Below are 12,743 nucleotides of genomic sequence, written 5' to 3'. Positions count from 1 at the left end.
TCATTCTTCACAGTTCTGATTCAAAGTGATGTGGTCTCATAAAATAGCCAAGTGGGAAGTTTGCGATCCATTTCTTCATCTAGGTACAGTACATCACTGAGAGAGATATATTATTGGATAAAACGGTGAATAGAGGCCTCAACTACTTTCACAGGCAAAGAGGGGAAATCAAAGACAAAAAAAAATGAGGGAAATTATTTATGCCTGATGCCCTAGCCAATTTTTATCCTGCAATTGAACATCATAAAAATAGATTATCTGCCTCATTGTGACATTACTATTTGCTACATAAAAATCAGCTGTCCTTATTTTCACCTTTGCATCCCCAAGATTACTTAGGTTAATTATAATTCCTACCATTGAAGAATTTTATTTTTAAAAATATTTAAATCAATTTAGTCATAGGAGCAAAGCAGCCCTGGATTGTTTGCATAAGCTCTTCAGCTCAGCTCAGCCATTAATGAGTAGTGCTGACAATAATTCTGGGAGGTAAATCGTAAATTAATTTGGGACCAGCAGATATTTTATTCTATGGGTTGTGCTGGAAAGGGAACCTTATGAACCTTTCCTTCATTCCACAGTACAAAGCAGGGGTCAAAATTTACCTGCTCTGAGTTTCTTTTACTAAATGCCTGACCTACGTTAAATTATTATGTATATATCAGGTAAATTAGAATGCCTAACATCACAAAGTGCATTAATTTCTTTTGCCAGACCAAAAAGAAAAGTTGCATATTTATGAATTTACTGCTTCATAAATAGATCTAATAATATTTGTATTATTATAAAATAATTAATCTATTATTTCAAATATGATTTGTGTTGAGGTTCATAATATTTTTTAAAAATATGCATCATTGTGTAAGCTGGGAACTTTATTTAATCAGCAGAGTGAGTGATTCTAGTTATAAGGTACAGCTTTGAACAAATCAGGTATGTTAGATGTTCATATCACTTGTTATCCTTGGAATAACAGAGCTGTGTGGTAAGATTGGGCTAAAGTGTTTCCATCTGTAACAAGAGAAAATCTGTAGATGCTGGAAATCCAAGTAATACACACAGAAAGCTGGAGGAACTCAGCAGGCTAGGCAGCACCTATGGAAAATGAGTACAGAAAAGAACCTTCATCGGGTCTTGTCCCGAAACATCGACTGAACTCTTTTCCATTGATGCTGCCTGGCCTGCTGAGTTCATCCAGCATTATGTGTGTGTGTTTCCATCTGTCATTGCTCCTGTTGATATCCTTCTGGTAAATATAACCTTGTTGCTTATTAGATTTGCTTCTTTGTAGACTAGGCTTATGTGTAGGTAATGTATTAAAATTACTTGCTCTTGTTTTAAAATGTTTCATACTTTAATAATCAACTCATTGAGAATTATGTTTCTTTGAGACTCCATTTTCAAATTAATCTCAACCTTCCCCAGACTTTATCTTTTGCAACTAATTAGCTTCAATGATTGAAATTAAAAATAACCCCAAATAAAATTGAATACTGAGAAATAGAAGAAACTAACAGAGAACAATGTAATAGAGAAAGATTTAAAATGGTGCATGAAAAGAAGCGTAGATAAACAGATTAAGGGAATAATTCAATGGCTTTAGTCTTTATAGATTTAAGGCATAGCTATCAATGATAGTATGTCAAATGCAGAGAAGTTTAAGGTGTCCAAATGGAATAGAGATCTTGAATAATTAAAGGGGTGGAGATGATTATAGCAATAGGATTAGTTAAGGCTATGTAGGGATTTAAAAGCAAGTCTTGGAAACTTGATGTCAAATATTGATTAATTTGAAGAAAGTGAGGGCCAGTGAGTATCAGCGTGATGAGCCAATGGACATAAGGTTATGACAAGGTTATACACCAGTTTTAAGGATGGTAAAACAGAGGTCATCAAACATGCATTGGAATACTGATCTACAAGTAATATCGGCATGAGTGAGGGTTCCAGCTGCAGATAAGCTGAGGCAAAGGCAAAATCTAGAGATGCAATTGTATGATCTCCATGATAGTACAGAAATATAGTTTAGAACTCGTGTTGTTTGTGACCTCATCAGGCTTGACCAATCAGATCTGAGAGAGTTGCCTGTAGTAGACAATAGACAATAGGTGCAGGAGAAGGCCATTCGGCCCTTCGAGCCAGCACTGCCATTCACTGTAATCATGGCTGATCATCCGCTATCAGTACCCTGTTTCTGCCTTCTCCCCGTATCCCTCGACTCTGCTATCTTTAAGAGCTCTATCTAACTCTTTCTTGAAAGAATCCAGAGAATTGGCCTCACTGCCTTCTGAGGCAGAGCATTCCACAGAGCCACAACCCTCTGTGTGAAAAAGTTTTTCCTCAACTCCATTCTAAATTGTCTACCCCTTATTCTTAAACTGTGACCTCTGGTTCTGGACTCCCTCAACATTGGGAACATGCTTCCTGCCTCTAGCGTGTCCAATCCCTTAATAATATTATATGTTTCAATCAGATCCCCTCTCAACCTTCTAAATTCCAGTGTATACAAGTCCAATCGCTCCAATCTTTCAACATATGACATTCCCGCCATCCCTGGAATTAACCCAGTGAATCTAAGCTACATTCCCTCCATAGCAATAATATCCTTCCTCAAATTTTGAGACCAAAACTGCGCACAATACTCCAGTTGGGTTCTCACCAGGACCTTGTACAACTGCAGAAGGACCTCTTTGCTCCTATACTCAATTCCCCTTGTTATGAAGGCCAGCATACCATTAACTTTCTTCACTGCCTGCTGTACCTGCATGCTTACTTTCAGTGACTGATGAACAAGGACACCCAGATCTTGTTGTACTTCCCCTTTTCCTAACTTGACACCATTCAGATGGTAATCTGCCTTCCTGTTCTTGCCACCAAAGTGGATAACCTCACATTTATCCACATTAAACTGCATTTGCCCACTCACCCAAACTGGTCAAAGTCACCCTGTATTCTCATAACATCCTGCTCACATTTCACACTGTCACCCAGCTTTGTGTCATCTGCAAATTTGCTAATGTTACTTTTAATCCCTTCATCTAAATCATTAATGTATATTGTAAATAGCTGCAGTCCCAGCACTGAGCCTTGCGGTACCCCACTAGTCACTGCCTGCCATTCCGAAAAGGACCTGTTAATCCCTACTCTTTGTTTCCTGTCTGCCAACCAATTTTCTATCCATGTCAGTACCCTACCCCCAATACCATTTGCTCTAATTTTGTCCACTAACCTCCTATGTGGGACCTTATCAAAGGCTTTCTGAAAGTCCAGGTACACTACATCCACTGGCTTTCCCATGTCCATTTTCACAATTACATCCTCAAAAAACTCCAGAAGATTAGTCAAGCATGATTTCCCCTTCATAAATCCATGCTGACTCGGACCTATCCTGTTACTGCTATCCAAATATGCCGCTATTTCATCTTTTGTAATTGATTCCAGCATCTTCCCCCCACTGATGTCAGACTAACTGGTCTATAATTGCCTGTTTTCTCTCTCCCTCCTTTCTTAAAAAGTGGGATAACATTAGCTACCCTCCAATCCGCAGGAACTGATCCTGAATCTATAGAACATTGGAAAATGTAATCTCGGAAAGGGATACCCAATAGCACTAGCAGAATTTTTTTTGTTCATTTGGTTTTGGGTGGAAGAGAGAGCCAGAGAAATTTTCTGTAGTGGAGGAGAAATTGAGGTTGGGGGGGGGGGAGAGGAGGCAAGATTGGGTGATGGTAATGTAAATGCAGAAATGGGCACTGCTTTTGCAGGATGATCTTGACCAAATGAGTAATGAGGGAGGCCCAGCAGAAATCGTATATAATAGTGTAGGATTGAGCCAAGACCTAGAGGAGGCAATCTTTGCCAAGACTGGATAAAGAAAAATAATATTGAGAGAAAGTGGGTTTACTCAGCTGGACAACTGGAGAATGATTGGGGAAAGGGTGCAAAGGTTGAGAAGAATAAGAATGTTTAATTTTTGTGATGTGGCCAGCAGCTTGAAAATGAGACACATAATATTAATCCGTGCAGAACACAAAAGGCTCAAGTCCTTTAGGATAAACATCAACCCATAGTGATTCAAATCTATTATTCTTGACCCAGTGGGAGCCTCTGAATCAGAAATAGGAGCATGTAAACAAGACAGATGCATTAGAACATGGAATAGTGTAGCAAAGGAACAGGCCCTTTGGCTCGTGATGTTGTGCTAAACTAACTCAGATAATCACACCTAGTTAAAGTAAACCCTTCTACTCGCACATTAATGCTATAACTGGGGAATGTAACCGTCTGAAATTCCATATTTTGTGTTGAGTGTCCCCCTCCAGAAATCCCAATACAGCAGTTGAGAATGAACAGAGTGGTTGCCCCCAGTGTCTGAATTTCAATCCACATCACAAACAGGTTATGTTTACTGATGCTCACATCTAAACATAGGGCAGTCTGGGTAAGCATCATGCTGTACGGCTATGCTGACTGAAATTTACTAACACTCCCTGGCTGTGAGACCTTGATCTGGAAGATCAGGTAAACAACAAGAACAAGGTTAACTAGGAAGAGGTGCAGTCGACGTTTCAGGCCAAAGGGTCTCGGCCTGAAATGTCAACTGCACCTCTTCCTAGAGATGCTGCCTGGCCTGCTGTGTTCACCAGCAACTTTTATGTGTGTTGCTTGAATTTCCAGCATCTGCAGAATTCCTGTTGTTTGTAGAACAAGGTTAAAGAGCCTTTTGTCAAAGAAGGATGCCTGAACTTGCCCAGGTGCCTTTTCTGTTTATAGTTTTAAAAAAGTGTTTTAAACACAGTTTGGAACAGCTGGGGCGACTATCTGACTTATAACCAGGCAATGATCTTTATTTTGTGGAGGAAATTAAAAGTGGTGGTTAAAAAAAAACGTAATTGTAGGGGAATTATTCAAAATGCTTCTGGTAAAATGTGAACTTGTCATGTAGGTGGTCCTTTGTGGAAGAAAGGGAAATCGAGAGCAGAAGAAACCAAGGCAAAGGAGTTACTTTTGTTACCATCTGGTAGCCGCACCATCCCACAGACTCCAGTATCAGTGACAATGAAGATTAGTGACAAAGTCTCCAAGGAGCTGCTGAAAGAGTAATGTTCATTTCTGAGTATTACAGTAAATGCCTATGGAGAAATGATTTGTTTTTATTATATTCCTCCAGAATTATGTTTTGATTGAATTTTGCCTAGGTTTATTAAGCTCTCACAGAGATGTATTGTGTAAGTTTTTGGCCTTGCTGAGCATGTTCCTTTTAATGACCATACATAATACTGGTAGATGATAAAGTAGCTTCATTATTCCTCAGTTCCATGAACTTCTTGTGTGTAACTAGCGAGTTATTAACCATACACTTTGCTGGTGCTGCTTTTGGGGCAATCATCATAAGGTCTGTATATAACCAAAAAAAAAACTCATGACCATTGATATAACCTTGTTTGAAACTTCCTGCATAAATTATTTTCAACACTTAATCATCTATTGTACTTTGAAATATGATTTGTGTCCTTAAATAGACATTTCTAATTTCAGTGTACAAAATACTCTTTACTAAAAGGTTACAGTTACAGTGAACATTAATCTGGTCTGGTCTCTCATTACACCATATGTTTACCTTAAAACTCTTTGTTTGGTTAGTTATTTGCCAATGTTGCCTTAAGGATTTTGTATCTTTAAAATGATCCTAAAAAAATGTGGAAAGATTTATTTCAATTATGTTTTACTTGAAAATTCTCATCAGTACAGAAGTAACAAAGTACAGAAAGGAATCAACGATCTGTAGAAAATTAAGAATTTAATAGCAGTTCATAAGTGATACTAAATTAATTATTAGGATTAAATTAAATTCTCACGTCCTAACCCATAGAATTTTAGAAGAAACTAGTAGAGGAGATGATTACGTTGTTTTGCTCTTTAAAACGCTGTATATTTTAGGATTGAGAATAAACTGCATACATTTTGTAAGGAAATAGCAGGTACATTATAAAAATTATAAATAATTTTGAGTTACTATACCCATTAAAAGTAACAAATGCAACCTTAATTTTCCAAAGAGAGAAGGTAGGACAACTTTCCAGCACTTGTAAGTGCAAGTGCTACACCTGTCCCTACATCTTCTCTCTTGCCACCATTCAGGGCCCCAAACAGTCCTTCCCAGTGAGGCAACACTTCACTTGTGAGTCTGTTGGGGTCATCTATTGCATCCGGTGCTCCCGGTGCGGCCTCCTCTACGTCGGTGAAACCCGACGCAGATTGGGGGACTGCTTCGTCGAGCACCTCCGCTCCATCCGCCACAACAGACAGGATCTCCCGATAGCCATCCACTTCAGCTCTGCTTCCCATTCCCATTCAGATATGTCCATACATGGCCTCCTCTACTGCCATGATGAGGCTAAACTCAGGTTGGAAGAGCAACACCTCATGTACCGACTAGGTAGTCTCCAGCCCCTTGATATGAACATAGAATTCTCCAACTTCCGGTAATTCCCTTCCCCAATCCCTATTTCACTCTGCCCCCTCCCCCAGCTGCCTATCACCTCCGTCATGGTTCCACCTCCTTCTACTACCCATTGTTTTCCCCTACTCCTCCTTCACCTTTCCTGCCTATCACCTCCCTGCTTCCCCTCCCCCACCCCTTTATCTTTCCCCTTACTGGTTTTTCACCTGGAACCTACCAGCCTTCTCCTTCCCACCCTCCCCCCACCTTTTTTATAGGGCCTCTGCCCCTTCCCTCTACAGTCCTGACGAAGGTTTCCGGCCTGAAACGTCGTCCGATCTTTTCCACTGATGCTGCCTGACCTGCTGAGTTCCTCCAGCGTGTTGTGAGTGTTGCTTTGACCCCAGCATCTGCAGAGTATTTTGGGTTTACAACTTTCCTATAGTTTATTATTAATGTGTTATTAGGAACGAGTCACAGATTTCTCAGTAAAAGTTCAATACAATAAAATTGAGTTTCTTAAAGTTATGTCTAAGCTGGAGTGAAGGGTTAGCATAAAACCAGTGCAGAAATGACCGGGGAGTGTAATGGAACAGAGGGACCCGAGAGTACAAATGCGTAGGTCATTGAAAGCAAACTCTGCAGTGTGCTGAAAAAGCCATTTAGCACTCTCACTTCAATCAGTCAGGCCGTTGAGCGGAGGAGTTGGGACATTGTATTGCTGTTGTACAAGCCGTTGGTGAAGTTGCACCATGTACAGCTTTGGTCACCCTGTTTTAGAAAAGACTTGGTTAAACTGGAAAGAGGGCAGAAATGATTTAGACCATAAGACCATAAGACAAAGGAGCAGAAGTCGGCCATTCGGTCCATCGAGTCTGCTCCACCATTTTATCATGAGCTGATCCATTCTCCCATTTAGTCCAACTCCCCCGCCTTCTCACCACAACCTTTGATGTCCTGGCTACTCAGATACCTATCAATCTCTGCCTTAAATACACCCAATGACTTGGCCTCCACTGCTGCCCATGGCAACAAATTCCATAGATTCACCACCCTCTGACTAAAAAAATTTCTTCTCATTTCTGTTCTGAATGGGCACCCTTCAATCCTTAGGTCATGCCCTCTCATATTAGACTCCCCCATCATGGGAAACAACTTTGCCACAAGGATTTACAAGGATGTTGCCAGGACTAGAGGGTCTGAGAGGTTGGCCAGGCTAGATCTTTATTCCTTGAAGCACAGGAAAATGAGGGGTGATCTTAAATAATGAAAGGCCTAAATAAGGCGAATGATATCAACCTTTACCCCTGGGCAGAGGAGTCCAACACTAGGGGAGGTATATTTGCAGTAAGGTGGAAAAGGGCAAGTTTTCCCACATGGAGGGTGGTGAGTATATAGAATGAGCTGTCGGATGAGGGAGGTACAATTGTATCATTTAAGGACCACTTGGATAGGTACATGCAGTGGCAGGGCTTAGAGGGATATGGGCCGATGCAGGAATTTGGGACTCGATGGGTGGGCAACATGGCTGGCGTGCAATCATTGGACCGCAGGACCTGTACCCATACTGCGTTGCTCCAGGACGCAATGAATACAGTTTGGGCTTTCAAGTAGCGTTCAATAAGAAGCTGCAAACAAAACGTACAATCCAAAGTTAGCCTTCATGGGACTATGGAGCTTCTTATCTGGAAGTGAGGATTTTAAATAGACAGGAAAAAGTGGCTCATTTTTGAAATGACGCGTTGTAATTAGTGCGAAGAGGGCCATAGCTTGGCCCTCAGCGAGTTGATTTATTACACTTGCCTGCTGATAGAAAAACTAGATATCAAAGTAAGTGCATCTACTTTATAATGTCTTACCGGTGAGAAAGTAGGAGCATAGGGTTGAGAAGGATAATAAATCGGCCATGATCAATTAGATAGCGGAACAGAACTGATGGGCTGAGTGGCATAATTCTGCAATCCGTGTCTAATAATATAGACAAGCACAGATAAGAAATAATATACTGCTTAGAACATTAGTGGTTACGTTGTAAATCACAGGTTATGCTGAGTAATTGGGCTGGTAACTAATCGAAGTCTGATCATATTTGTTAGATCTTGCTGGATTTAAATTATGATTGGCTCTGTTATTGTGGATTTTGTACCCAAGGAGAAAACGTACTTTGATGATATATCCAAGAGGCTGTAATTTCCCCTTCACCTTTAGTACAGAGATAAGCAACATGCACTTCCTATGAGTTGTTCTTCTTATGAGCTACTACACCAAAAAAAGAGTTTAGCCAGGCTTGTTCTAGGTGACTACTTTAATGTTCTTAATCTTGGGTTACCAACTTCAAATTTAATACAAATACAAGCCATAGAAATCTGCTTTACAAGATATCCTGATCAAGGTAAAAACACAACCAAAATTCCCCTCTCAACATCAATACAGATCAAATATTACAAATATGCAAATATACAGGGAAACCAGATACAAATTTGATAGATTTCCACCTCACCTCAGAAAAATATTGTATCAGGTTTAGAAAAGAAAACCATTTTAATGCATCTCTTACAAAACCTTTGGCTATTTTAAGGAAATCAGTCTTAAAGTTATTCAAAAGGCAGACTTTTACTTGATCTGTACTGCAGATCCAATATGTACATTTTATACTAAATGTGTTTCCTCCTGACATCACCCTTCTCGCTCTTCAAACATCCCTTGAGGGTACTGAGAGATCACCCATAGCCCTTCTACCATATTTCCATTTCTCACCCATGAAACTTATCATAGGTAGAACTTTAGGCTGCACAAGTTCCACATCTGAAATTTCTGACAGTACTCACTGTGAATGCATTACGACTGATTGCTTTTTATCTCTCCTTTCTCCTCCTAAAGGGGCATTAGCCAATGCTCTGTAGGCTCAATACCAGGTTATTCCATTCTCCATTCAAATATCAGAACAGTTACATTTAAGTTATGAAATGAAAAACTTTTAACAACTGAACTACAAAAAATTGCAGAGATTTGAAAACAAAATTAAATTCATAGCAGAGCAAATATGCAGCGAGCATTCACTTATAGTTAATTGGACATTCCAGTTTGTCCCTTCAAAGAAATTTGCTCTGCTTGAGTCAGACAAATACATAAAGAAGCAAGCATCCACACATTTCCCAATTTTATAAATACATTCTCCTTTTGTATAAACATATGCAAATAAGGCTCCACTGTACAGAAAAGGCAAAATGCAGCAGCAGTAAAATATTTTCTATTTCATTTCATATGTACATAACCATGTCTGTCCAGGAAGTAAATCCATAAATAAATACCTGTTTTTTTTCAATCCTGTGTAGTTTATGCCAATGGGGAGCTTCAACAAATTAAGCTCTCAGCAAAACTTCAAACTGCAACGAGTACTGTTAAGACTATTTACAAAAAGATAGAAATATAGCTGTGAAGGGGTTCTGCGTGCAAGTGCAGCATTATTCTATACAAATGTAAGGAATTGGAGTTGACACTTATAGCCAGTGTCATTTCTTTCTGGTGTTCAATCAGTGCAAAAAAAAAGTCCCTTTTTTGTGTTTCATTTATAGTATAAAAATGATCTGCTAGTACAAAAATACACATCATTTAGATGTTAGAAATTTTCTCTCTGGTGACTGGGCATCCAATCTTGACTGGTACAGCTGCTGCATCGTTTGATGTGGGGAATCTGTAGGTCAAGTAGATGCGACACGATTTGTCTCAGGGTAATCCATCGTCCTCCATACTGAGAGCAACACGCTGTCAATGGAAAACAAAGTCATTTTTTTAAATAAAGACAATTAATTCAAATTCTACCTGAAGAGGTGATCTCCTTCTCACCTCTTTTCAGTCTAAAGCAGCAAAATTAAGAATGCCCAATTTTATTCAATTGCAGGAATAGGGCAAAATTATATTTTTTCCTGTATTTGTTAAGCCGGTTGCCTCATTCCCATCATGATTTTATTAACCTCCATTATAAATATGACCTAAAGAAAGCTGATTCTGATTAACTGTCACATTCAAGTTAATATGAAGCCCTCAAGCACACAGAAGCATTGAATGAAACAGCAGAAATAAAAGGACCTTATAAGCCATCGCATCTTTTCTGCTGTTCTTTATTACAAGGTAGATTATGCAAAAGAGAACATTAAAGCGAATATCTTACTGAATGGAGCCTCAGGCTCAGAGTGTCACGTGGCGTATTCCCAGTATTTTCAGGGGACACAGTTCTGAGTTACACTGTGAGGCTAGCAACCAGAGGGTACCACTTCCTTCTCCATTTTTCTCAGAAGTTAATAGCTTATAACAAGAAAATAGAAAATCTGGCTCGTAGCTCAGATTTAAAGAAAAACATCCATTTATTAGATATTATACAAAATGGGGATATACAGTTTTCCCTTTGTAGAGAAAATAAAATGAAAAGTTTTGAGGATGTGACTAAACACATTGATGAAGGTAAAGCCTATATGGATTTCCGCAAGGCTTTTCATAAGGTACCCCATGCAAGACTTATTAAAAAAGTAAGGAGGCATGGGATCCAAGGAGACATTGCTTTGTGGATCCAGAACTGGCTTGCCCACAGAAGGCAAAGTGTGGTTGTAGACGGATCATATTCTGCATGGAGGTCGGTGACCAGTGGTGTGCCTCAGGGATCTCTTCTGCGACCCCTAATCTTGGTGATTTTTATAAATGACCTGGATGAAGACGTGGAGGGATGGGTTAGCAAATTTGCTGATGACACAAAGGTTGGAGGTTTTGTGTATAGTGTGGAGGGTTGTCAGAGGTTACAGCGGGACATTGATAGGATGCAGAACTAGGCTAGGAAGTGGCAGATGGAGTTCAACCCAGATAAGTGTGAGGTGGTGCATTTTGGTAGGTCAAATATGATGGCAGAATATAGTATTAATGGTAAGACTCTTGGCAGTGTGGCGGATCAGAGGGATCTTGGGGTCTGAGTCCATAGGACACTCAAAGCTGCTGCACAGGTTAACTCAACACACATAAAAGTTGCTGGTGAACACAGCAGGCCAGGCAGCATCCCTAGGAAGAGGTACAATCAACGTTTCCTGATGAAGGGTCTCGGCCCGAAACGTCGACTGTACCTCTTCCTAGAGATGCTGCCTGGCCTGCTGCATTCACCAGCAACTTTTATATGTGTTGCTTGAAATTCCAGCATCTGCAGATTTCCTCGTGTTTGCACAGGTTAACTCTGTAGTTAAGAAAGCATACGGTGCATTGGCCTTCATCAATCGTGGGATTGAGTTTAGGAGCCAAGAGGTAATGTTGCAGCTATATAGGACCCTGGTCAGACCCCACTTGGAGTACTGTGCTCAGTTCTGGTTGCCTCACTACAGGAAGGATGTGGAAGCCATAGAAAGGGTGCAGAGGAGATTTACAAGGATGTTGCCTGAATTGGGGAGCATGCCTTATGAGAATAGGTTGAGTGAACTCAGCCTTTTTTCCTTGGAGTGACAGATGATGGGAGATTACCTGATAGAGGTGTATAAAATGATGAGAGACATTGATCATGTGGATAGTCAGAGGCTTTTTCCCAGGGCTGAAATGGCTGGCGTTGAGAGCGCACAGTTTTAAGGTGCTTGGAAGTAGGTACAGAGGAGATGTCAGGGGTAAATTTTTTGTTTAAAAAACGCAGAGAGTGGTGAGTGCGTGGAATGGGCTGCCGGCGACTGTGGTGGAGGCAGATACAATAGGGTCTTTTAGGAGACTCCTGGACAGGTACATGGAGCTCAGAAAAATAGAGGGCTTTGGGTAACGCTAGGTAATTTCTAGGGTAAGGTCATGTTCAGCACAGCTTTGTGGGCCGAAGGGCCTGTATTGTGCTGTAGGTTTTCTATGTTTCTAAAGGGAATTTAAATTAAGCTGAAATGAAAAGAAAACAGTGCAGAGCCAAGGAAGTGTGTAGGACTGATCCCCACAAGCAGAAGAGCTACACTTGTCCATTCACCTCCTCCTGCTCCTTCATTCAGGACCCCAAACTGTCCTTCCAGGTGAGGAAACACTTCACTTGTGAATCTGTTGGGGCTGCCACTGTATCCAGTGCTCCCGATGCAGGCTACCCTACATTGGTGAGACCCAACGTAGATTGGGCACTGCTGCGTTGAGCACCTTCACTCTATCTGCAAAAAACAGGATTTCCTGGTGGCTCCATTTTAATTTCAATCCCCATTCCCATTCCGACATGTTGGTCCATAGCCTCCCCTTCGGCCATAATGAGCTACAGTGTTGGAGGAGTTGCACGCTGGTCATCCAGGCAGCATAGTCAAAACAAAAGCAT

At 40.5% G+C, this 12,743-nt stretch overlaps 2 protein-coding genes across 5 annotated transcripts in view; one reads left to right on the top strand and one right to left on the bottom strand.

Annotated features, from left to right (window-relative positions):
* The window catches only part of LOC134354759 (uncharacterized), a 43,897-nt gene extending 38,300 nt beyond the window's left edge, over positions 1–5,597 (top strand). Inside the window, exon 12 of the mRNA XM_063063972.1 lies at positions 4,946–5,597. Within this exon, the coding sequence (XP_062920042.1) occupies positions 4,946–5,024 (79 nt within the window). The 3' untranslated portion in view covers positions 5,025–5,597. The remainder of the gene's footprint in view (positions 1–4,945) is intronic.
* A 3,115-nt stretch (positions 5,598–8,712) lies between these two features.
* The window catches only part of lrp8 (low density lipoprotein receptor-related protein 8, apolipoprotein e receptor), a 121,706-nt gene continuing 117,675 nt past the window's right edge, over positions 8,713–12,743 (bottom strand). For all 4 annotated transcript variants that reach the window (XM_063063968.1, XM_063063969.1, XM_063063971.1 and 1 more), the window contains one exon: positions 8,713–10,207. In XM_063063968.1, the coding sequence (XP_062920038.1) occupies positions 10,169–10,207 (39 nt within the window). In that variant the 3' untranslated portion in view covers positions 8,713–10,168. The remainder of the gene's footprint in view (positions 10,208–12,743) is intronic.

The sequence above is a fragment of the Mobula hypostoma genome, chromosome 12 (assembly GCF_963921235.1).
Source record: "Mobula hypostoma chromosome 12, sMobHyp1.1, whole genome shotgun sequence".
Lineage (NCBI taxonomy): Eukaryota > Metazoa > Chordata > Chondrichthyes > Myliobatiformes > Myliobatidae > Mobula > Mobula hypostoma.
The sequence above is the reverse complement of the archived record's forward strand: the minus strand, read 5'-3'. Positions and strand labels throughout refer to the sequence as shown.